Genomic DNA, 22663 nt, shown 5'->3' with positions numbered 1-22663 from the left:
ACATACACAACTGAATTGTATTTTAGTTCTGAGGTTTTTCCAGAGCAGGCTGTTTTCCCATGAGGTCTTGGCACCACCTAGTGGCTCATTAGTCCATTGCACCATCTGCCTGGGTTAAAACAGGGTCGTACAATTTACTATCAACACGCTCTTTGATTAGCACAGCAATTTAACAAAAACATACTAAATACCAGGTGTGGGTTAGGGACTCAGCTAGAGCCTGGGGTGCAACAGTAATCAAATAAGATATGGTCTCCCCTTCATGAGGCTCACAGCCTAATGGAGTAGACAATAAAAAGTAACCAAAGAATTATTATACGTTGTGATGTCATTCAAGAAATAAACCCTTCTGTGACAGAAAATAATGTAGGCAGGAGGAGGCCGCTCTGAGAAATATGAAATCAACTTGGAAGGATGGGATGAGAGGGGACAGGGGTGCAGAAAGTGGGGGAGGAGGGGCAAGAACGTTCCATGAACACAGCACAGCACATGCTTGGTCGTCCAAGTCCTAGAGGCACCAAGGACTTTGCTATTCAAGAAACACCAAGACCAGCGAATGGAGGGAGAACTAGGAGAATTCCATGTTTATAAACATTTCCTGAAGTGAAAGCACACAAATGGTTAGGGTGGATTCTTCCAGAACAGTACCTGGTTAAATTTTTTTTTTTTTTAAGATTTTATTTTATTTATTTGACAGAGAGAGACACAGCGAGAGAGGGAACACAAGCAGGGGGAGCGGAGAGGGAGAAGCAGGCTTCCTGCTGAGCAGGGAGCCTGATGCGGGGCTCGATCCCAGGACCCTGGGATCATGACCTGAGCCGAAGGCAGACGCTTAACGACTGAGCCACCCAGGCGCCCCCCTGGTTAAATTTTAATTTTTAAAAAGCGGGGAAAGGAAATGCCATTACGTGAACTTGGCTGTTCATGCCAATCCTGCAGGACCCTACTGAGGGCCATCAGTGTCAGCCACGCACCCCACTCAAGACAGTCTGCCTCTGCTCCCATCCCACATGCTTCCTCATCACTGATAGGCTTCTGTGTCCTTACCTAACTACACGGGAACCTCATATTAAAAGTCTAGAACAGTGGTTCTCAATCCTGGCTGCAAGTCACCTCGGGTGAATCCGTGTCTGGGTCACACCCCTCACCAGTTAACTCAGCATCTCTGGTATGTGGGTCCCAGGCACCCAGGCTTGGAAAGCTCCCCAAGGGATTCCAAAGTGGAGCCAAGGTTGAGAACAGATGTTCTGAAAGGATACTCCCCAAGAGAAAACAGAAGAGACCTTGTAAGAAATACCGCTGTTTGGGCCCGACCCAAGATGGCTTTCTGGGCCGTCAGGTGATTCCAACGTGCAGCCAGGAGTGAAGTCACGGTCGTCAAAAGGACAGCACCCGTGCCTCTGAGTTCTGGAGAGGCCCGCTGTGGCCGGGATCGCTGTGTAACTGGGGGTGCTACTCTTGAGTGACCCACAGTTGGTCTTTTACTACGACCTGCTGAGCAGCAGTCCTGCCCAGTTAAGACCACGATGGAGTCCATCCAGCTGTCACCTGCCCCCCTCACTTCCCACTGGCCCACCCGAGGCATGCAGCAGCCAAGTCAGCAATGCTGCAGTGAGTTCCCGATGGGCCCATTACCTACGAACTTCCTCCTGCCAATAAAAGGAGGATGAACATTCGGGTTCATGCTAACAAAGCTCCATAAGGAACTGGCAACGTGCACTTAACCTGAGAGGTACTGTGTGGATTTTTATATGAGCAATTACTGACGCTATCTTTTTTTAAGGTTTTGTCAGAGAGAGTACGAGCAGGGGCAGCGGCAGGCAGAGGGAGAAGCAGACTCCCTGCTGAGCAGGGAGCCCGATGCGGGACTCGATCCCAGGACCCTGAGATCATGACCTGAGCCGAAGGCAGACGCTTAACCAACTGAGCCACCCAGGTGTCCCCTGATGCTACTTTTCTTAAAAGAAAACTACTGGCCCACATCTCAAGGCCTAGGAGGGTATGTACCAGAAAGGTAATGGCGGTTACATCTGGGTGCTGAAAACCCAGGTGATTTTAACTTTTGTTGTTGTTGTTGCTTATCAGCATGTTCTAGGTTTTTCTATGATGAATCTGCATTAATACAAAAATATTACTTTGTAATATTTTTTAAAAGCTGACCATAAAGAATCAATTCTGTCTCTTACACAACTCAGGAGGTGTGTGGCTGGTCTCCAGGCGTTCAGCCCACAACTCTGCTTTTCAGGACACTTCCTGACTTGGCAAACTCTGGAGATTTTGCCCCCATGACAAGAGGCCAGGGAACACATCATACTTTTTTGGTAGTTCTGCAGCACTGGTAGGATCAAACTAAACACGTTTATTCATTTTTTGCTATAGAGAATAAGACCCTTCCTGTGTCTTTTCATGGGAGAAATGGATTCTTCACTGCATGTGTGCAGATTTTGTCAGTGTTTTTGCAAAGTATATTCCATGAAACTAGTGTTCTCTGGACAACACGTATGTGAAAAGAAGAAAAATGGGGGAGTGGGGGAGTTCTGTGAAAGACTGATTGATTTCCTTCCTGCAGGTATCTGCAGGGCCTTGACTACACTCACGCATTGTGAATCTGCAGTGGGAGAATGTGGACTACAGCTCTCCCCAAATTTATCTGGCCATCACTTTTCAGGAAACATCTCCAGGGACCAGCCCTCCCACCAACAGATTTTGGGAAACACAAGTCTAGCCGTTCAGCACATAGTTCTTCGGCCTCCTACCACAAAGCAGAGTAAGGGTGCCCTGGCCTCTGTCCTGAGTGCAGGCAGGGTGCACAGAATGAGGTTAGGTGACTCACAGCACGCTCCGACTTCCGTCATCCAGCAAGCTAAGGCACAGATGAAGCAGCTTAGAGCCAAGAAAACAAACGAGGAATGGCCCAATAAACATTCACAACTGAACATCAGGTGACATTTTATTCTGTTTACAGACACCGCTAAGTTAGACTGTTTTTTTTTTTGTTTTTTTTTTTTTCCTCTCTCATTTGGGTTGGACACAAATACACCCAGAGGCACGGTGAGAGGAAACACATCAGACATTTCATTAGCTCCTGTAATCCGTGCTCTCTCTCTCCGCACCCTGTCTGCCCCGGAGACATTTCTACCAAGTGCGACTGCAAAAGCCCAATACATTTACACAAAATAACGCCTAACTGTACATTTAAATAAAAAAAAAACAAACCCCATTCAAGCTCTGCTAGAAATGTGTGGTAGGAAGGCAAGGGTCTGAGGGTGTGAGATGTGCAGTGTAACTAAAAGTGAATGAGCACCTAGTTTCTCCGCAAGCAAAAAAAGCAATGACTGCACTCCTGTGTGGGACAGGATGAGAACCCGCTCAAATGCCAGGTGGACATCGTGACTGCATGAGTGTCCGAAAGAGGCTTGTCGATTTAATCATCGCCTTGCAGAGGTAAGGACTGCACTGAACAGCCGCGTTCCCCAAAGTGTGTCCCTGAAAACACTGGTCCTACAAAGTTCTCCCTGCAAAAGGAGTTCGGGAATCAAAAGATTTAGAAAATACTGTAGGCTGTTATCCACTTCCTGGAGAGGCACAATGCATGTTATCACATGGAAGGTTCTAGAAATCCCTTAAAAAGAAATGCTTAGCTTTGTTTAACCCAGTTTCCCAAATCAATCTGATGTTAGAATCTTTTCTTTTTTTTTTTTTAGATAACACATTTCATAGAACATATTTTGAGAAACCATCCTCTATGGCTTGGAAAAATTTTTTGCAGAAACAAAAGCACAGAAAAACCAAGTAACTCCTAGGATCATGTGCTTGTTGGTCAACAGCAAAGAGGACAGTGGGTCCTAAAGATCAGAGCCCCATTCTGATTCCGCCCCAACACTTCTGCCCTACACTGAGCCTGCCTGAAAATAGGCAGCAATCAATTTTCCATGGTTTCCTTCCACATGGTGTCAAGTGTTAGGCATGCTGATTCGGGGACAGACTCGAACATGGTCCAGATGGGGGAACCCTATGTCATGCACAGAGACCAAGGGAGCCTTTCCCTCTCCTGTAACAATCAAGCCATTAAACAACCATTGTTGCTTATCCCGTGTCTACAAGGCTTTTCAAATACACTTGACAGCCCTTTGTTCCTGATAAAAAAGGAACAAGAAAACATACAGAATCTCTTTTCAGCAAGAATGACACAGACCGAGAAATCAAAATATAAAAGCTTTTGGCTATCCATGCCAAATCACTTTCAAGTGTTACAGCAAAGACGAGGAAAGATGGAGGAAATCCATGAGATTACCATGGATTGCGGGAATGGTGTCAGTATTCCATCATTTGCATCATACATCATCTTCATTCTCGTTTCCAAGGAACTTCATGTGCTATTTCAAAGCAGAAGATGGCAACAACACAACTCTCCAATGGGGGGACTTGGTAAACAGTTAGCAGGTCTCCGTTGCCAGGACGCGCACCGGCGCTCACACCTCCACGGCCACTCTCGCAAACCGATACTGCGGGGAGGCAGGTGCCCTCAGCAACACGAGGCCCCTCTCCGCTGCCGCCTGGCCGGACAGCATATCCAGCAAGCCCGTCAAGCTAACAAACCCCAGGCCTTCTCCGCTGCCGACGGCCATGGAAAAGTCTCCCTGCGTGACAAAGCCGAGGAGAACTCGGGAGCAGTGAGAAGTCAGCACCGGGAGGGGGCCTGACCACAAGCCCAGGGTCAGAGCTGGGTGCCCAGTTGCAGGGTGCGCCCCAGCCAGACCCTCAGGCTCAGCACGCGCCTGGTTCTGCCTCTTCTGTACTTTCTTCTTCTCTTTCTGTTTCCGGATCTCGCTCTTGAAGGGGTCGCTGTGCTTGGGTTCCTGGGGCCCACAGTACAGCCGATCCCGACGGAGCTGGAGGATGTCCTCCTCGGCTGGCACACAGATCATGGAGTGCGGCTCGGGGCTGCCCTTCCTCAGCAGGGCCAGGCTGACCCACACCAGGGCCCTGGGGAAGTGGTCCAGGAGGGACAGGCAGGCCGCTCTGGTTGGTGCTGGCTGCCCGCTGCCAGGAGCCCGCTGGGCTGCCCACCTGTCCCTGGAGCTGGGCCCACACCAGGTCGACAGCTGCTTCAGCCATTTCCTACTCCTACGTGAAGTGGGAGACACACGTTTGAGGAGATTTTGTTCGGAGAGAAAACACGCAATCAGAAGATTGGGTACTGTTGGAGTTAACTTGATTTTTTTATACTCTATGTGGGAAAGCGTCAAAACGGTAATTTTTTTAAAAATTGAAAACAGACATTAATACATCTTTGTCAGGATATTTTTCTTATGTGTCTACTATTCTTAGATGCTGAAGGACTAAAGGTTTCAGAAGCTGAAGGTAGAGAAAAATAAGAATCTAAGGCTGCGAGAGACAGTCCTATGGAATGAAGGAAGGATAGGAAACTAGGAAGTTACTGCACAGAAAAGAAGTACAAGGCAAAGAGGGAGGAGCACTTTCTAAAACCTGAAGCACAGAACAGAGGGTAAGTGAAGCACCATGGAGCAGGCAGCCAGGAACACACTTCGTACAGTGGGCCCTCCGACAGGACGGTGGGGCACCGGGTCACTCCTAAACTCAGGTCATTCAAAAGGAGCCAGAAGAAATCGACTTTAGGGATGTAAAGGGAAGAACGCTTGCTCAGAGTTCGCCGAGGGAACGTCCCTCGCAGGGGGACGACTTTGTCAGCAAAGACTAAATGAAATAGAAAACAACTGCCTTGGTTTATGTCTGTGGATGACAATACTTTAAGTCACCTGGTCAGTTGGTATCGTGCCCCAAATCAAATGTGACTCGGCTGTGTCCCCAGGCTCTCTGTGAGACTCGGGAGGACTGGCTTGCCCCCCCAGAGAGCCCAGATGTTCCCTCGGGCTTTGCATAAAGGAACAATGAGAACATTTACATCCTGTAGCCTGCTCAGGAGGAGAACAATCTAACCCGCACTGGGGGTCGTGGGCACTTACCGCAGAACGCAGGGGAGACTGCCGGTGGCATCCTGGCCCGCTACCCACTCAGTCCCCAGCTGGGCCGGGCACTCTGTGGCCACCCCTGCTCGGGGCTTGCTGGAGCTGCTCTGAGATGAGCCCCCTTCATCAGACCGCGGATCCGTGTTTTCAGGTGTGGGAGCGCAAGACAACTTGTCTCTCCTCAAGTCACTCTCCTCGCCACTTGGAGAGGAGGCTCCAGAAGATTTCTCTTGGGCCCTGACTCTTAACTCCCACTCCTGACTTAACTGCTCCCAGGGATAGCGGAAAGGTGCCAGGGTGCCAAGCTTCACATAGTTGGGCCGTTTTGCAGGAGGGTGCCTAGTGAAAATCAAGGAGGACAACCAATTTTGAACAATTTAGGATCGGTACCATTAAAATAATTATGGCCATTGCACTACATCTCTACTTGAAAAACAAACCTACAAAACATAGTTTTCCAAGAAATATGATAATAACAACCAACTCTACTGGCCAAGCTTATTTGTTTCCTTCGGTTTTACTTTCAAAAGGTAATACACCCAGCAAAGTGGCCCCATGTGGCCACTGCACAACTCTAGGGGGTGCCCTTCCTGAAAGACTGCAAGCTCACGGTGCCCCTGGAGTCGTACTGCGATGTCCCTGCACATGACAGCATTCTAAGTTCGAAGGGAACAGAAGGGGTGGCGGTGAAGTTTCTCCCCCACCTGACCTGTAGCTGGTGAAAAGCGCCCCTGGGGTACCTGCCTCACTCGGAGACCTTTAGAAGGAAATAAATGACCCAGCTGCCTTACAGGAGACCACATCATTATCTGTTTCATAATATATCCTTCCAGAGACATTTTATGGACATATGTGCAGATATGTACATATTTCTTCCCATTTTTTTTTACCTATTTTACACAAGCGGTGACATACCAGATACAGTACTTCTTGCTTAACTGTTTTCATTTCACAAAGTACCTTGGAGATCATTTCATACGAGTACATGAAGAGATCCCTCATTCTTTTGTAAAAGGCTGCCTATCCTATTCGACTGCTGGATTATACCCTGGTTGATTTAGATAGTCCCCTATTGCAGGACATTTTGGTATTTTCACACTTTCGCTTCTACGAACAATGCCGCAATGAATGACCTTGAACATGTCACACAAGCACAAGTATATCTGCAGGGTAAGTGCTTGGAATGGAACTGCTAAAGCAAAGACTATTAGCATTTGCAATTTTGAGAGAGATTTCCAAACTCACAGGGTGAGGGCAATTGACTTTTTTCAGCAATGTATGAAAGAAGGAGAACCTTTGAGAAATACCACAAGCTAAAGAGAACCAGGTCCCCAAAAGGGAGGGAGCAGCTGGGCTATTGGCCATTCTGGGCTGGGGGACTCTTAGGGAGTCCCAGAAACCCTCCTCAGACTGAGAGTCTCCTGTGGGACAAGCCCTGACATTCCTTCCCTCACATGCTTCTTACTATGCGCCATGCCCCAGGGCCCCAGATGGACATGAACCCGCAGACTTAATTGGGAGATTGGTTTGAGCCTCTACTCTGGAGTTTGAACCAAATGTGTTCTGGCCTCCCAAGAGGGACAGCTGGTAAAAAATACTCCCAGGGTACTTGCTTCACCTGAAGACCTTTAAATGGAAATAAATGAGCTATTTACCAAAAAAAAAAAAAAGAAAGAAAGAAAAACAAAATGGTGAAAAATGCTTAAAAGTATTCAACATCACTCGTAAACAAACAAAAAATTAAAACAGTAAGATGTCACTTTTTCCACCCAACACTTTTATCAATATTAAAAGCTGGTAATATCCTATGTTATTGGGAAGAGGGAAAACAGGCACGCTTCTAACTTGAGGATACTAACGAAATCCTAAATTAATATAAACAGCAGTTTGTCCATAGTACAAAAAATTCCTGGGGTGTGTATCTTTTTTTTTTAAACCAGAAATCTTATTTATGGGATTTAGTCTAAGGGGGGCAGATGTCCTCCTGACGCCCCCAGACCACTTTTCTCCTTCCTCCTCCAAGACCACAGCTCCCCCTAAGCACGCGCCCTCAGCAGACCACAGGCTCTCCTTCCTCAGCCAGGTCCTCCATCAGCTGCCCACACACCCCCTCCACCTGCCACACCGTCTTCCCCTCCATCTTGACTCTTGTCACTCAGCGGCTTCCGCATCTATGTAGATCAGCCTTCTAACGCCCTGGCCTACCAGAAACTTCATGTCCTCATTTCCCATCTTTTACTTCACCCTAGACACCCACTCTCCCGGTCGCATCTTCGTTTTGGTCACTGCCATCACCTGCTCCACCTTAAAGTCTCAATTTCAAGTATCTACCCTCAGAGTGAGGCCTCCCATTCCAGCCCGTTTACCCCTCCCCCACCACAGCTCCTCAAGCATCGGAACTTACTACTCCTTTACAATCTCCTCACAGCTCCCCACCGTTCTCGCACATCTCTTGTTTTTTTTTTAAGATTTATTTATTTGACAGACAGAGAGAGAGAGAGCACAAGCAGGGGGAGCAGCAGAGGGAGAGGGAGAAGGAGGCTCCCTGCTGAGCAGGGAGCCTGATGTGGGACTTCATCCCAGGATCCCGGGATCATGCCCTGAGCTGAAGGCAGACGCTTCACTGACTAAACCACCTAGGCACCCCTCACCCATCTCTTCTTGAGTTTAAACTCTCCGGTTTGTAGGACAGTCACTCCCTTACATGCACCCTCAACTCCCTCCCCCTGGCAAAGCCCACCCTGGTTACATCCAGCCCTCCACCTACCCCATGCCAGCCCTGGATCAGCAGAACAGGGCTGGGGAAGAATACCCAGAAGCCCTGAATGGCCTTACTGTAAACATGAAACTCAATTGCACTCTCTGACATTTCTCTAGTCAATTCTATCTTCTGCGCTTCTGGAAAACGGTCTATATTGATTCCTCTCTCCTCGAATCTCCAACAGCCTCTCTCCCCTTCTTATTCCTAAATGATAACCTCACCTCTTTTTTCACTGAGAAGACCATCACCAACAGGAGAGTTCTACCTAATCTCTGGGCCAGAGTCTACCCTACCTAAATCTGTATTCATATCTCAGAGTCAGCCTTCCAGCCTACCGAAATGAGCGATCTGAGCCTGAGCCTATGGAATACCACCCCCACTTCCCCACTCAAGGGCTTTGCTCTTGCAATGTTAGCCTCCCTCCCCTCTGCGGGATCCCTCCCACCAGCCTAGAAACATGTGCCTCCATCCAGAACATAAGCTCCATGAGGAAAGGAACAGATTTTACTTGCCTTCCCCTGAGGTAGCCCCAGTGTCTAGAAGGTGTATGACACATAGTAGGCCCTAAATAAACGTGTTAAATGAATGAATAAATCAGACAAACAGGTAAAGATGCATATGGAAAGCTGTTCACAGAAGCGCATAGCAAAAAATTAGAAATAGCCTAAAGGGCCACTGAGGAATTACAGTTCATCCATACGGGAGTCCTGGATGCAACTGTTCAGTTCTGTTTTGAGCAAGGGTTGGCAGATGATGACTCACGCCAAACCTGGGCAACTGTCTGCTTTGATATCACCCATGAGCTAAGAATGGCTCTTATGTTTTGAAATGGTTAAAAAAAAAAAAAAAAGAATTATTTTATGACACATGAAATTATATGAGATTCAAACTTGTGTGTCCATGAACAGAATGAGGCTGGCCCACAGCCATGCCCATTCATTTATGTGGCATCTGTGGTTGTCTTTGTGCCACAAGGCAGAGCTGAGCTGAGTGGCTGCCATGGAAACCAAAGGGCCCACAAAGCCAAAAATATTTATCATCTGGCCTTTTACAAAAAAAGTTTGCCAATACTTGGTTTAGAGTCACATTTACTGATATGGGAAAACTATCCATAATAGATAGCTAAATAAAAAGAGCAGGTTTTGAAATAGTATATGTAATATAATCCTTTTGCAAAAAAATTTGTACCTAAGAAAGATTCGTATGGGTAAAGAAATCTAAAGGGTGAGAAATAAATATTATTGTCAATTATTACTTAACAAACACATAGAAGACTCTGCTACATATTCTGGGTGGCACAAAATACACGATCACTGCAAGAGCCCGTAAGCCAGCAATCCAGGAAAGTATCCCTGTCCTTCCACTCACTCATTCACCCGTCACTCAACAAAGTCTGAAAACCTAGCACTGCCTGCCTCTGTGGTTGCAGCGGTGAACAGGAAAGCACAGTCATGGGGCTCCTGGTCAAGGAACTACAACATCCCACCATCTCCTCATTCATCAGTCAACAAAGAGTTATTAAGGACACCATGCACCAGGCACTGGCTAGATGCCACTACAAACAAGAGAGTCTCTGTGCTTCTGGGACCCCAGGGCCGAGTAGGAGATCCAGGCTCTCAACAGCAGCATGCGCTTCACAGGATAAAAGACGTAAAGCCCTTCGCTGGCCACTCCCCCAGTAAGAGAAAAGAAAAGAAAAAGAAGTCTAGATGGATAGATACCAAAATGTAAAAATAGTACTTCTCTCTCTGGATGGAAGGAATACACCAGTTTACAAAGCATTTTTACACACTGCCATAGTTTCATTAAAATTTCATAAATATGGGGCGCCTAGGTGGCTCAGTTGGTTAAGCGACTGCCTTCGGCTCAGGTCATGATCCTGGAGTCCCTGGATCGAGTCCCGCATCGGGCTCCCTGCTCGGCGGGAAGCCTGCTTCTCCCTCTGACCCTCCCCCCTCTCATGTGCTTTCTCTCAAATAAATAAATAAAATCTTTAAAAAAAAAAAAAAATTCATAAATATGTATTACCTCTGTAACTGGTCATAAAAAAACACAAATTCTATTTTGAGGGGACAGGGGCTGGGAGTGTAAATCTCGAACAAGCATCTGAAACTCAGGTCCACAGTTCAGGCATGCACCATCATCAACGTAAGCAAATGACCATGGGTAGGGTCTGTAACCTGGACAGGCCCACCAGAGCCACATATAAGACAATCTCCTAACTTCATTATGTCTTGATTATGTGAACTTAAGGAAAAGTCTATTAAAACTCCACGTTATATAAGAGTTACCAAAGCCATTCCAAATATCACTGGCCAACGCTGAGTAGGCCCTTCCCTTCCTCGTAAGACCTTAGGAAACTAGAGAAGCCGGTTTCGTACCTTTTGTACTTTTCAAGGAGATTCTTGGCTTGCTCTTCAGCAAACACAACCCCAGCTGGGCAGTCTGGGAAATCACTGGGAATGTCAGGTGACCTTTTATACTGTGAGTGCACCACAGACTCTTTTAACCCACCAACTCTTGCGCCTCGATAGATCTAAAAGAAATGTCAAAGATATCCTATTAACATACCAACTTACAGTAAAATTAGTGCTTAAGGTTTGTATGGAGAAAATGGGAAACAACCTAAATGCCCATCAAAAAGAGAATGGGTAAGTGTGAGATAATCCTACAGTGGGTTATACAATAGCAAAAATGATGAAACAGAGCTTCACCAATCGACATGGAAAAATCTCAACGTTGAGTGAATATAATAAGTTGCAAAAGCATATATATGGTGAGGTATGTAACATTTAAAAACACGTCGAATATAGTTATTTTATTTGGGAATACAAAGCATACTTGATAAAGCTATAAAAATAGACAAGGTCGTGACAAACACCAAAAATAGTAATAGTGATTCTTTTAGAAGGAGGATGGGAAATGGAACTGGAGAGAGTGCTTCCAATAAATCTGTAATGTTTTATTTCTTAAGCTGGATGGTGGGTGAAGGGTACACAGGTATTCATTATATCAGTATCTATACTTTTTTGCATGCTTGAAACAGCTCATAATTTAAAAATTAGAATTATTTAAAAATATTCCCATTCTTTTTATTATTATTATTAAGATTTTATTTATTTATTTGCAGAGAGAGAGAGCACAAGCAGGAGGAGCGGCAGAGGGAGAGGGAGAAGCCTGAGCCAAAGGCAGATGCTTAATCCACTAAGCCACCCAGATGCCCCTATTATTTTTTATTAAGTAAGCTCTACACCCACCATGAGGCTTGAACTCACGACCCCCAGATCAAGAGATGCATGCCCTACCGACTGAGCCAGTCAGGAGCCCAAGAAATATTCCCATTCTTAAATGATTAACCGAATGTCTCTTGTACTAGGCATAATTGCTAAAATTAATTACCTATGTGAATTTAACAGTCTTACATGTCTGTTATACTCTCTAGTTCAAAGTAATATTTAAACTATCGAGAAGAAAAAAAACCACATTGGATTTTAATAAAATTTTTAGCTGCAGTTAATAGGAAAATACATGTTCAGCACTTAAAAAATAAAAAGTGTATTCTATACATCTATAAAAATTAGAAAATTACAAAAACTGCTTTTAAACTATAACAAATTCTTTTGAGTAAAAAAAACACACACGTACACACATAACAAAAACTACCTCAATAGTAATTGCCATTACTATTCAAAAATCAGGACACTTTCAAAATCTCAAAAATTCACACTTATGTTGTCCCAACTCTTATGAATGACAACCTGGCTCAGGGGATGTTATGAAGTATCTTGTATCAGAATTATAGCTCTAGGGGTAGAAAAACAGCACTCGATTTCTAAGTGGGGCATGAAGTCTGGAACTCTTTTGGCACTTGGAATGGACTAGGAATGTATTTTACACAGTTACAGTGGGAATGGAAAAGGAACTTACAAATGGAATCCAGAAAGCCATGCCCCAGCCCTTCGGGAGCAGGACGTCCCAGCCGCTTCCCCAGCCTCGTCGCTCATCACCCGTCACCTTTCCTGGCTGCTGAATCAGAAGGATAGGTATCCTGGATTCCTGGGGACCTAGAACAAGCTGTGACCCGGGCACCAGCAATTCACTTCTCTTCCGGTTTAAATCCTAAAGCGGAAAAAAATAATTCAAGACCAACAACCCTAATTTCCTGGGAGATTCTACTGGCTCTCCCAATAAGCAGCTTTAGAAAGTCAAATGCTCTTTCAAAAAACAAGAAAAAAATGTTCTCAATAAATAAATGGAAACCATTTGCAATACATGGTATTCTTCCTATAATGATTTTCCTCTATACGATCGCTTTGGTAGAAAATGCCAAATTATCCTTTTTTTTAAAGATTTTATTTATTTATTTGATAGAGAGACAGCAAGAGAGGGAACACAAGCAGGGGGAGTGGGAGAGGGAGAAGCAGGCTTCCCACGGAGCAGGGAGCCCGATGATGTGGGGCTCGATCCCAGGACCCTGGGATCATGACCTGAGGCGAAGGCAGATGCTTAACGACTGAGCCACCCAGGCGCCCCCCAAATTATCTTAAATTTGAGCTGCAATATACCAGATGATTCAAAGTTATATAATAATCTACATCCATTCTGCTAATCTCTTATGTCAGGATTAGTTTTATATTTTGATGTTCAGTCCCTACATTTACTTTGGTTAAGATTTGTTGTTAGGAGGTAAAAAAAAAAAAAGGTGCAAACAATAAACAACTTCTTAAGGAAGGGCAAGTGGGAAAACACTCTGGCTCTTGAGAAATTTTCTCACCAGGTCTTAAAGATTTAAAAGAGAAGATGCTATAAATTACTGTTATGAGGACTGTAGGGAGCAGTAAACAACAGCCTCTCGGACTTGTCTTGCCCACTGTAAAAAGAGATGAACGGACAGGAGAGAAGCCTAGCACTCACAGGAGACACACACAGGAGACCGCCTCCACGCGGCCAAGTCGGCCTGCTACCTCACAGATGCTCCTCAAGCATGACCAAGTCCTGATTCTCCTTTTTCACCTCTCGTTGAGTTTCCACTACCATCTCTACACGGTGATAATAACTCCAAAATATCCATCTCCTTAGCCCTGACTTTTCCGCCTGGGATCAAAACCTGTCTCCTGGGCATCTACTCTGGGGAAGTCCTGATGACCTTCCAACCCAGTTTATCCAGGATTGAATTCATCTTTCCTACTGCATCCGCTCTCCTCGTGTGTTCCCCACCTAGCTGGGGGACTCACTCATTCATCCATTTACATATTTGCTCTTCATTCATTTACTCATCCATTCAGATATTTACTGAGTATATTTTATGTGACAAACACTCTTCTAGAACCTGGGAATACAACAGTGATAAATCAGGCTCTGGATCTCTTTTACCTGAGGTACCAAATCTAAGCTAGGCTGTTAGGAGCTAGTCTACAAGTCTCCTCCTTTCCCACTTCCCACCATCCAATCAACTACTGTGTCTTGTCAGATTTACCTTCAGGAGTATGTCTTCAACCCCAGGCCCTCCACTCCAGCCACACCGCCTCAACTCAGGTCCCCATCATGTCCTCAATTAAGGACTATTTCCAGGGTCTCTTTTAAGGCCATCCAACCACAAGTCCTCTCTCCAGATTCTCCACCCCTCCCCCCATTCTTAGTCTAATCTACCTTCCACAGTGCTTCCAGAGTGAAATCTGATCATGTCATGGCCCAGCTTAAAACCTTCAATGGTGTGCTATGTCCTCTGCCCAAATCCTTAAAATGCCTCAAGGTCTCTTATGCTCTGGCCCCTATTTATTTCTTCATCTCCTGCCCCATCCTCAACTCCAAGCTACTGATCCACTTAGAGATTACTGAACACATCATCCTGGGCCCTTGGACATACTGGTCTCACTTCCAGCAACCCTTTTCTTTACTGCAGCCTTGGCTCCTGGCCCCCAAAAAGTCTGGTTTAATTCTGTCCACCCATCTAAGAGCCAGCCCAAATATCAGCTCCTCCATCCAGGAGGTTTTCCCCAATTTCCCTATTCTGGGCTTGGTACCCCTTCTCTGGACTTCTTTGACCTGTACTTCCTCAAACATACCCTAGCCATCTATCCCATCATCTACTATGATCCCTGGTCCTGGTAGGAGCTCAATCATTGTGAAATTAAAGATAGAACGTTGAAGGGAAAAAGAAAACAATAAAAGAAAAACATGTATTTAAACCACGGAATTATCATTTTAAGAAAAAGTCTTTGTAGTAACTTTTTCTAGAGATTCTTCTTCTCTAAGAACAGAAAAAAATCCTAAGTAAGGGATCAATAAATCGAAAATAAAAGGAAGTTTATGGGATTCTATAAAGGATGAAAACTTTTACAGCATCTAGAGTGAGGAATTTCACCCTGTCTTCAGGACTTGACCAATAATCCTTACACCATTAGTTACCTGATCCGAGATTTTATTCTCTGTGACATTCTTACAGATAGCTTGGTTCCAAACAAAGCTATGCGCACAGTCCACAGGTACACCCTCCAGAAGCAGCTGTCTAACTTTCTCATCTAAGAGGGAAAAGAAAAAGCCTTCAAACTATATCCTTTAGTTCAATGAAGTCAAACTCTAAACACTGCCGGTTGACCTTCTGTTACACGAAAATATTTTGTAGGCGCTCACTGAACTTCTCTAGAAGAATTTATTTGACTAGAAACTAAGCTACTCCTATAGTTGGTTTCATAATCTGCAAATGAGCAAAGGCTCCTAAACTTATTTTTTTGACATTTATTTTTAGTGTATAAGATATAAATATCACGTTCAGCTGCATCTAAATAACTGCCTAATCCCATATTTAAGATAACCAAATTCTAGGAACCACTGAACGGGTGAACAATTTCTTTATAATGTGCTAGGACAGTACAAGCCATATTTTAACTACTGGTTTCAGGGCTCTTTATATCATTCCTGGCCCAACAGTTGTGAGCCAACAGATATCAGCTTTTTCTTCTGCTCTATTATTTCAAGTCTCTTATAATCCTTTTTCATTATTTATTCCTTCTGTAAAACGTTTTTCTCATTCCTTTAGAATGAGCATATTTTCTGTGAAATATATTGTTTCGTCCCTTTAAACTGCACCATGCCAAAAAGTACCCTAGTGGGAAGAAAGGAGAAACTTTTTCAATTATAAACAAATATATCGATAGAAGAGATTTCCTACATGAAGTCATTGAAACATCAGACAGGGGAAAATCTTCCAACTCTATTTTTTGGACTGAAAAATTAAAAGAAAGAAAAAAGAAAGTCAGACAATTCATGTGTTTTGGCTAACGTCTAAACTGCCTACATTGAAAGGTCACACTCAAAGGCACATACCTGCGTGGGTCTGATGGCTGGAAAAAAAGTAAGTTGGAAGCGACTGGGCCTTAAGGTGACAGATTTTAGGGGAGAACAAAGATAGAGAATATTACATTGATGAAAAGATCTGAGATCAAAGCTACTTAAAGCAGAAACTGCTTCTAGGCCGCTGGTGTCCCTCACAGAGACAATAACCCACAGCATCTCGAGTACCAGGGCTGTGTTCTGTGAAAGCTCCCAGAGCCTGTCTAGGAGCCAACAGGCTCCGTTTCAAACAGCCTCTGTCCACCCACAATTGCTTTCCTGTGGAGAGCTGCCAACGATGTGAGTGACAGAACTGAGACTCTACAAAAGACAGGGCTGATACTGAGGATATAAAGGCACAGAAAGACCACCTCACCTTCAAATATTCTAAAAAATAATAATAAATAAATAGATGAAACAACGTAAGTAGGACATCCAGACAATGGAATATCATTCGGGGTTAAAAAGAAATGAGCTACCAAGCCATGAAAAGACATGGAGAAGCCTTAAATGCTTATTATATAGTGAAAGAAGATAATCTGAAAAGGCTACATTTTGTATGAGTCCAATGAGATGACATTCTAGAAAACAAGACTATGAAGACAGTAAAAAGATCAATGGCTTGCGGTGGGGGGAGAGAGAGAGAGGGAGGGAGGAATAGGCAGAGCACAGATTTTTAGAGCAGTGAAACTATTTTATGATACTATGACGATGGCTTCATGTTGTTATAAGTTTGTCAAATCCCACAGAATATAAAACGCCAAGAGTGAACCCTGATGGAAACTATAGACCTTGGGTGACAATGATGTCTCAGCACAGCTTCATGGAGGCTGTGCATATGTGAGGGCAGGGGAACAGAGGAACTTTCTATTCCTTCCACTCAACTTTGCTGTGAACCTAAAACTGTTCTAAAATATAAAGTCTATTTAAAAGAGAACAGAGTATGTCTGAAGGCAAAGGGAAGAGGCCCTTTTAGGTCAAGAGTCTAGTACTGAGGAAAAAAGAATATTACCAGCTGAGTCAGCATGTACCTAAGTGGGCCTAGAATGACTATTGATTCTGAATGTAATTCTAAATCCTTGGCCCAAGACTCAAATAAAGCTTATTTTCTTTCACACCCAGGCAAAGGCCTCTAATTACTACACAACTGCAGAATAACTTAAAGGTTGAAGGAAATAGTTTTTCTCCTTTCTTAAATGTATTTGAAGATGGCCAAATTTTAAATTACAACTTTCTTAAGTTTTCCTTAGGGAGGCAAAGGAAATTAAAGTTTTCCTCATTTGGGAATCAAATAAACCAAAGTTAGTCTTCAAATCCACTCTATTTTAAATTAAACACGCAGAACAGTTAAAGGGGACCAGCTGAAGCTATGAGGGCTTTTTTCCCCAAGAGCACGAATAGGTAAGTCAGTACAAAATGACCAATAATTGGACACTTCACAAAGTCACCGCAGCTCAGTGCTCTCAAGGTGCCTAGGGTTTCACCTATCACTCTAAAGGCAACTTGATTGATTCTTCCTGTGTTTTGGGTACACACTGTCAAAGAGTACATAAAGAGAAAGAATATAAAGAGCCCATGAGCACATGTAAAGCATTCTCTAAAGTAAATTCATCTCTGGATGACAAAGACTAGTTAAAATAATCTATCAGAGCAAATCAGCAGATGCTAAGGAGAATACATCCTAAAATAACAGTACAGCAGGAATTATATTTTAAAATCTCACATGGAAAACCAGTTACTTACATAGTGAAATGCTGTTGTTAAGTTGAAAAGATTTGCAAAAAAAAATTATTAATATTCAAATCAAAATCAAGGATCAAATGATCAAGTAAACTTTTTCAAAGCATCTAAAAATATGCATCCTTAGTTCAAGTTCTTCACTGAAAGACTACTTCCTTCTCTACAGTCTTGCTATTCTACTCCCAATACTTCTGACACTCAAATGTGCAGCCATTTTCCCCAGGGCAAGCAGTCCTGCAACACCAGCTGGGTGTCCTACAATTCACATCGATTCTGACACTAACCTACCTGGAGATGGGTGTCAGATCCCACAGGTTAAGGGCTCAGTCCCACAAGACTGCCCCTTCTTTGGATGCCAGCTGGAAGTCCCTGGTCTCCTATACTTCTGAGCAGATGGCTAGAAATTGGTCTCACCTATGATCCCCTCCTCAAATGCAGTAAAATTTGCTAGAATGGCTCCCAGAACTCAAGAAAACAGTTTACTTACTCCATTACTGTTTTTTCTTTTTTTTTAAAATGAAAAGATTTAACTCAGAAAGAGCCAGATGGAAGAGATGCACAGGGTAAGGTATGAGGGAATGAGGTCCTGGCCCTCTTCGGACTCACCACCCTCCCAACACCTCCAAGTGTTCAGCAAACTGGAACTTCTCTGAACCCCAACTGTATAAGATTTTTACAGAGGCATAATCAAGTAGGCATGATTGATTAAAGCATTGCCCGTTGACAATCAAACTCAAGCTCTCGCCCCTGTTCCCCCTCCCAGAAGCAGGTCTGGGTGGGGCAGGGGTAGAAGTGGCCGAGAAGTTCCAACCCTCTAACCTTGTGGTTGGTGTGGTTGATTCCCCCGTAACCAGCCCACCATCCCTAGAGACTTTCCACCTCATTAACATAAAAGTTGTGACTAAGGGGGCTTTTATGAATAAGAAAAGACACTCCTTTAGCTTTTCAGGCTTTAAGGCTGTTATCACTTAGGGAATTATAAGGATTTTAGGAGCTATATGCCAGGAAAGGGGCAGCTGCACAATGACCTAAATACGTATTTCTTATTATATCACAATATCACAGTCATATACTCCCTTTCTTCAGAAACCTCTCATTCCCAGTACACATAAGATGGTTTGTTCTCCAAATCAGGCAAACCCTTCTTTACAGTCTAAGTAGCACCAAAATTGGTCTGTTTTGTCCAAGTCAAAATAGGCAGAGGATGACTTCAGATATAGAAAGAGAAACTGGAAGTACATCAGAGAATTAAGTTTTCGATCATCATGACATTGAGATTCTTCCAAGGATTAATCTTTTATTAACTGACACAGCTCATCAAAGTATATTTCTAACTTAAGTTTTAAATTATCATCCTAGATGATATGTTACACTTGTTAGGAATACTGGTATAATTCTAACTCCTCAAAAAGTTTACTTCTTTATGTAGCTCATGTACCAGTACTTCTTCAATGAAATTACCTAAAACAGGTTTTAATAAAATACCACAAGGACTACCAAGATGGTAGGCTTTTATAGAAATTAAATCATGTGTTTCAAGGTAGACTTTAATTTTCCCAGGACTGATTCATATTAAGATAAAAGCCTTAAAAAGGATTTAATACATAACTGCCTCATTCCAAAAAAGGATCTGAAGCAGCGAGGGAAAGTAAGTGGAGTTTAAACTACAGCTTTAAGGCAGTTATGACAGTCAACGTTTAATGCTTAGTCGACACTGCAACTTTTAGGGTTGCACCAATAATGCCATTAAAAAAGAAAAGAGGCAACAACTCATTGAGTAATGTCTGAAGCTCCATAATTCACTAACCTGCCTACAGATCTTCAAACTCCTCTTTCTCTTCCAATCCACCTTTCATGTAATGTTCTGACAGACTAATAATAAGCTATTAACTACATGTGGATGTTAAAAAAAAAAAAAACTGAAGTTATTACTACACATACCTGTATTTTTCCTCTCAAAATCCAGAAGGTAATTTTAATGATTCTTCCAATTAATAGTGTTTAAATGACAGTAAATATAATGCGGTATTATCACCACTGCTGCAAATCCCAGATCAGACTAAAATTTTAGCCGGCTCCTACCCACCTTCTGATGCCACCCCCGCCCAACAACCTCCCACAGGCCACTCTACTGAGTCTAAACCAAAACATCTTACCCTTCAGCACCTGGGATGGCCTTGCCAGGATTCGAACCTGGATCATCTGTATGGTCAGACAGAGGCTTCCAATGAGCACAAGACCAACTGCGGGTGCAGATCCCTTCCTCACAATTAAAATTCTGAAATGCCAGGCATTTTCAGAGACCCCAGTTTGCAGAAAGACAGGTTTTACCAGATACTAAAAAAAAGAACTCAGGGAAAAAAAATGAACATAAGGATCAGGCTACATGTCTCCTAGCTAAAAGATACTTCCATACACACCATCTCCTTTGGTCATAATCACCGTGGAAGGGAGGCAGGTAAAGATCACCCTAACTTTTTACAAATGAAGTTAATGCAGAGGTGTCAGAACTCTTCTCATGGGACTAAACTACTCAAAATGGTAACGAAAACCAGGGGTGTTCTAGAAACTTTACCTTGGCATTTTTCTGGATTGGGCAAAACTTTGGACCTCTTTTGAGGCAAATTTATTCGAGGATCCCCAACTGTCAGTCCCAAAATAGTACCGGCCGGAATTTCTGCTGGTGATGTTATTCCTTTAACAAAAACAAAAACAAAAAACCAAGCTTTTACATCATTCACAATATATATATATATATATTTGCTTGTATCTTCAAATTTTTTAATAAAGATTTCTTCTTGGGCTAACTATTAAAAAACATATATTCTTCTGTCCCATTAATACTTTTAGAGAATAAATTAACATTTGTAAACAGTAACGTTTCTTACCAAAAACATTAACATAATAGATTATTTTACAACACGAACATGTATATTTCCATCAGTGATAACTACAGTAGCTTCACACACAAGCTTAATTGTGTACAGCTAAGTATAGACCTTAGTTTAGTACCTGGTCTACGTGTTTACCTATCATATCAGAATGCCAGTTATTCGGAATGCTAACAGAAACTCAAATAGAGCTTCCTATGTGCACTGAGTCAGGCACCTCTCTTCTGTGTTCTCTTGCCATAATACGACAAGGAGTTACAAGTTAAAAAGCACTGCTCCGTGTAGTTAGCCCAACTGTAGAACACTCTTTTAGCCCACTTCCCACTCCGCCCTTCTTCCCCAAGCCACCCAGTCAGTATTCCCTCTGAATACCTCCCAACAACTCAAAAATGGCTTCTTGTCTGTGATGAAGGGAAACGCTATCAGGATTCTTACAGGTTTCAGTCCACCAGTGGTGAGGTGCCTTCTCTGTGTCCTCTCCCTCCTGAAAAATAACAACTCCTATTCACCAGACAAATAATGAATCAGACCTGATCATTTTGTTGTGGTTGACAGATGTGGGCAACTGCCACCATATTTAACACAATAATTCACACCAGCCTAACTACTCTTCTAATTAGAGGCAACGACATACACTTCTCTCAAGATTTCATACACTAAAACCCACAGCCCTGGTTTTCAGAGAGGTCCCTGCGTTCTTCTCTCCGCACACTCCTGACAAGAGGCCTGCTCCTCGCTCCTCTCCCACTACTGCCAAGTGCATACCAATTTAAGCAGTAACACCTTCCCCGCCCATGAAAAACCAAACCTATGCTGTTTGAAGCAATCTGCGGCAAACGGATATCTTACAATTACGTTATTCCTAGAAACTTCAAATAAGATAAACAAATATTTTACTTATATTTTTCCCAGACAGAACCAGGAATTGAGCAAGGTTTCAAAAAGCACCTCAGGGGTGCCTGGCTGGCTCAGTCGGAAGAGAGTGCGACTCTTGATCTCAGGGTCATGAGTCCGAGCCCCATGGTGGGTATAGAGATTATTTAAATGAATAAAAAAATTAAAACTTAAAACAAAACAAAACAAAGACAAAAAAAGCACTTCAGTAGCAGGTGCACACCAAGAAAGAGAACCTATAGCCATGATTCATACTGAAGTTCACTGAAGGAGGATGTGCTCCTACTGATTCTACAGAAGCAACCTGTTAATATACGGGCTATTTACCTCACAGAAACTCAGGTAGTATAGCTTGTTGGTTTAAAGTACAGGCTCTGGAACCAAATATCTTAGGTTCAAATCCTCCCTGAGCAACTGATTAGCTAGAGTGGAGCCCCTACTCTGTGCCAAGCTAAAAGCACTGGGGACAGAGTCCTTGCCGTCACCAAGCTCAATGTGAACATCGCATAAGTACACAAGCGAATCTAGACATATAAACTGAGGAAATATGCAAAATGCAATGAAATAAAATACAATTTATATCATTTAACTTGAAGGTCAGGAAGGGATTCCAGAGGGAAATGATACAGAGGCTGAAATCTGAAGAATAAGGAAGGTTTAGCAAAGCAGAGAGGGGGTGGGGGCAGAAAGTTCAGCCAGGTAGAGAAAAAGCAGGTGTGAAGGCTTTAAGGGAGCGGAGACCTGACATATTCTAGGACCTGAGAGGCCAGCACGGCTGAGCAGCAGATGTGGAGAGACAGACCAGACAGGCAGGAAGGCACAAGAGAATGCAGTCACGTGAAGGGCTGTGGGTTTCACCACAAATACAGTAAGAAGCTGTTCAAAAGCTTTTAATCAGGGAAATGACATGATGTGAATCAATTGTTCAGAGATCATTCTGTTTCCTGCGTGGAGGATGGAGTGAAAAGAAGGAAGAGCAGAGGAAGTGAGGAAGCTGCTTCAGTGTGCAGGCAAGAGACATAGTGGCTGAGGCCGGTGTGGAAGCAACAGAGAGG

At 43.5% G+C, this 22663-nt stretch overlaps 1 protein-coding gene across 4 annotated transcripts in view; it reads right to left on the bottom strand.

The window, feature by feature from the left end:
* Nucleotides 1–2932: 2932 nt before the first annotated feature.
* Nucleotides 2933–22663, bottom strand: part of POP1 (POP1 homolog, ribonuclease P/MRP subunit) — a 37419-nt gene continuing 17688 nt past the window's right edge. For all 4 annotated transcript variants that reach the window (XM_035011595.1, XM_035011596.1, XM_035011597.1 and 1 more), the window contains exons 10-16: nucleotides 21087–21198; nucleotides 20399–20518; nucleotides 15160–15272; nucleotides 12679–12870; nucleotides 11133–11287; nucleotides 5988–6329; nucleotides 2933–5127 (exon numbers count right to left, since the gene is read on the bottom strand). In XM_035011595.1, the coding sequence (XP_034867486.1) occupies nucleotides 4473–5127; nucleotides 5988–6329; nucleotides 11133–11287; nucleotides 12679–12870; nucleotides 15160–15272; nucleotides 20399–20518; nucleotides 21087–21198 (1689 nt within the window). In that variant the 3' untranslated portion in view covers nucleotides 2933–4472. The remainder of the gene's footprint in view (nucleotides 5128–5987; nucleotides 6330–11132; nucleotides 11288–12678; nucleotides 12871–15159; nucleotides 15273–20398; nucleotides 20519–21086; nucleotides 21199–22663) is intronic.

This window comes from Mirounga leonina, unplaced genomic scaffold, assembly GCF_011800145.1.
Source record: "Mirounga leonina isolate KUSES-001 unplaced genomic scaffold, KU_Mleo_1.0 Mir_165, whole genome shotgun sequence".
Taxonomy (NCBI): Eukaryota; Metazoa; Chordata; class Mammalia; order Carnivora; family Phocidae; genus Mirounga; species Mirounga leonina.
The sequence above is the reverse complement of the archived record's forward strand: the minus strand, read 5'-3'. Positions and strand labels throughout refer to the sequence as shown.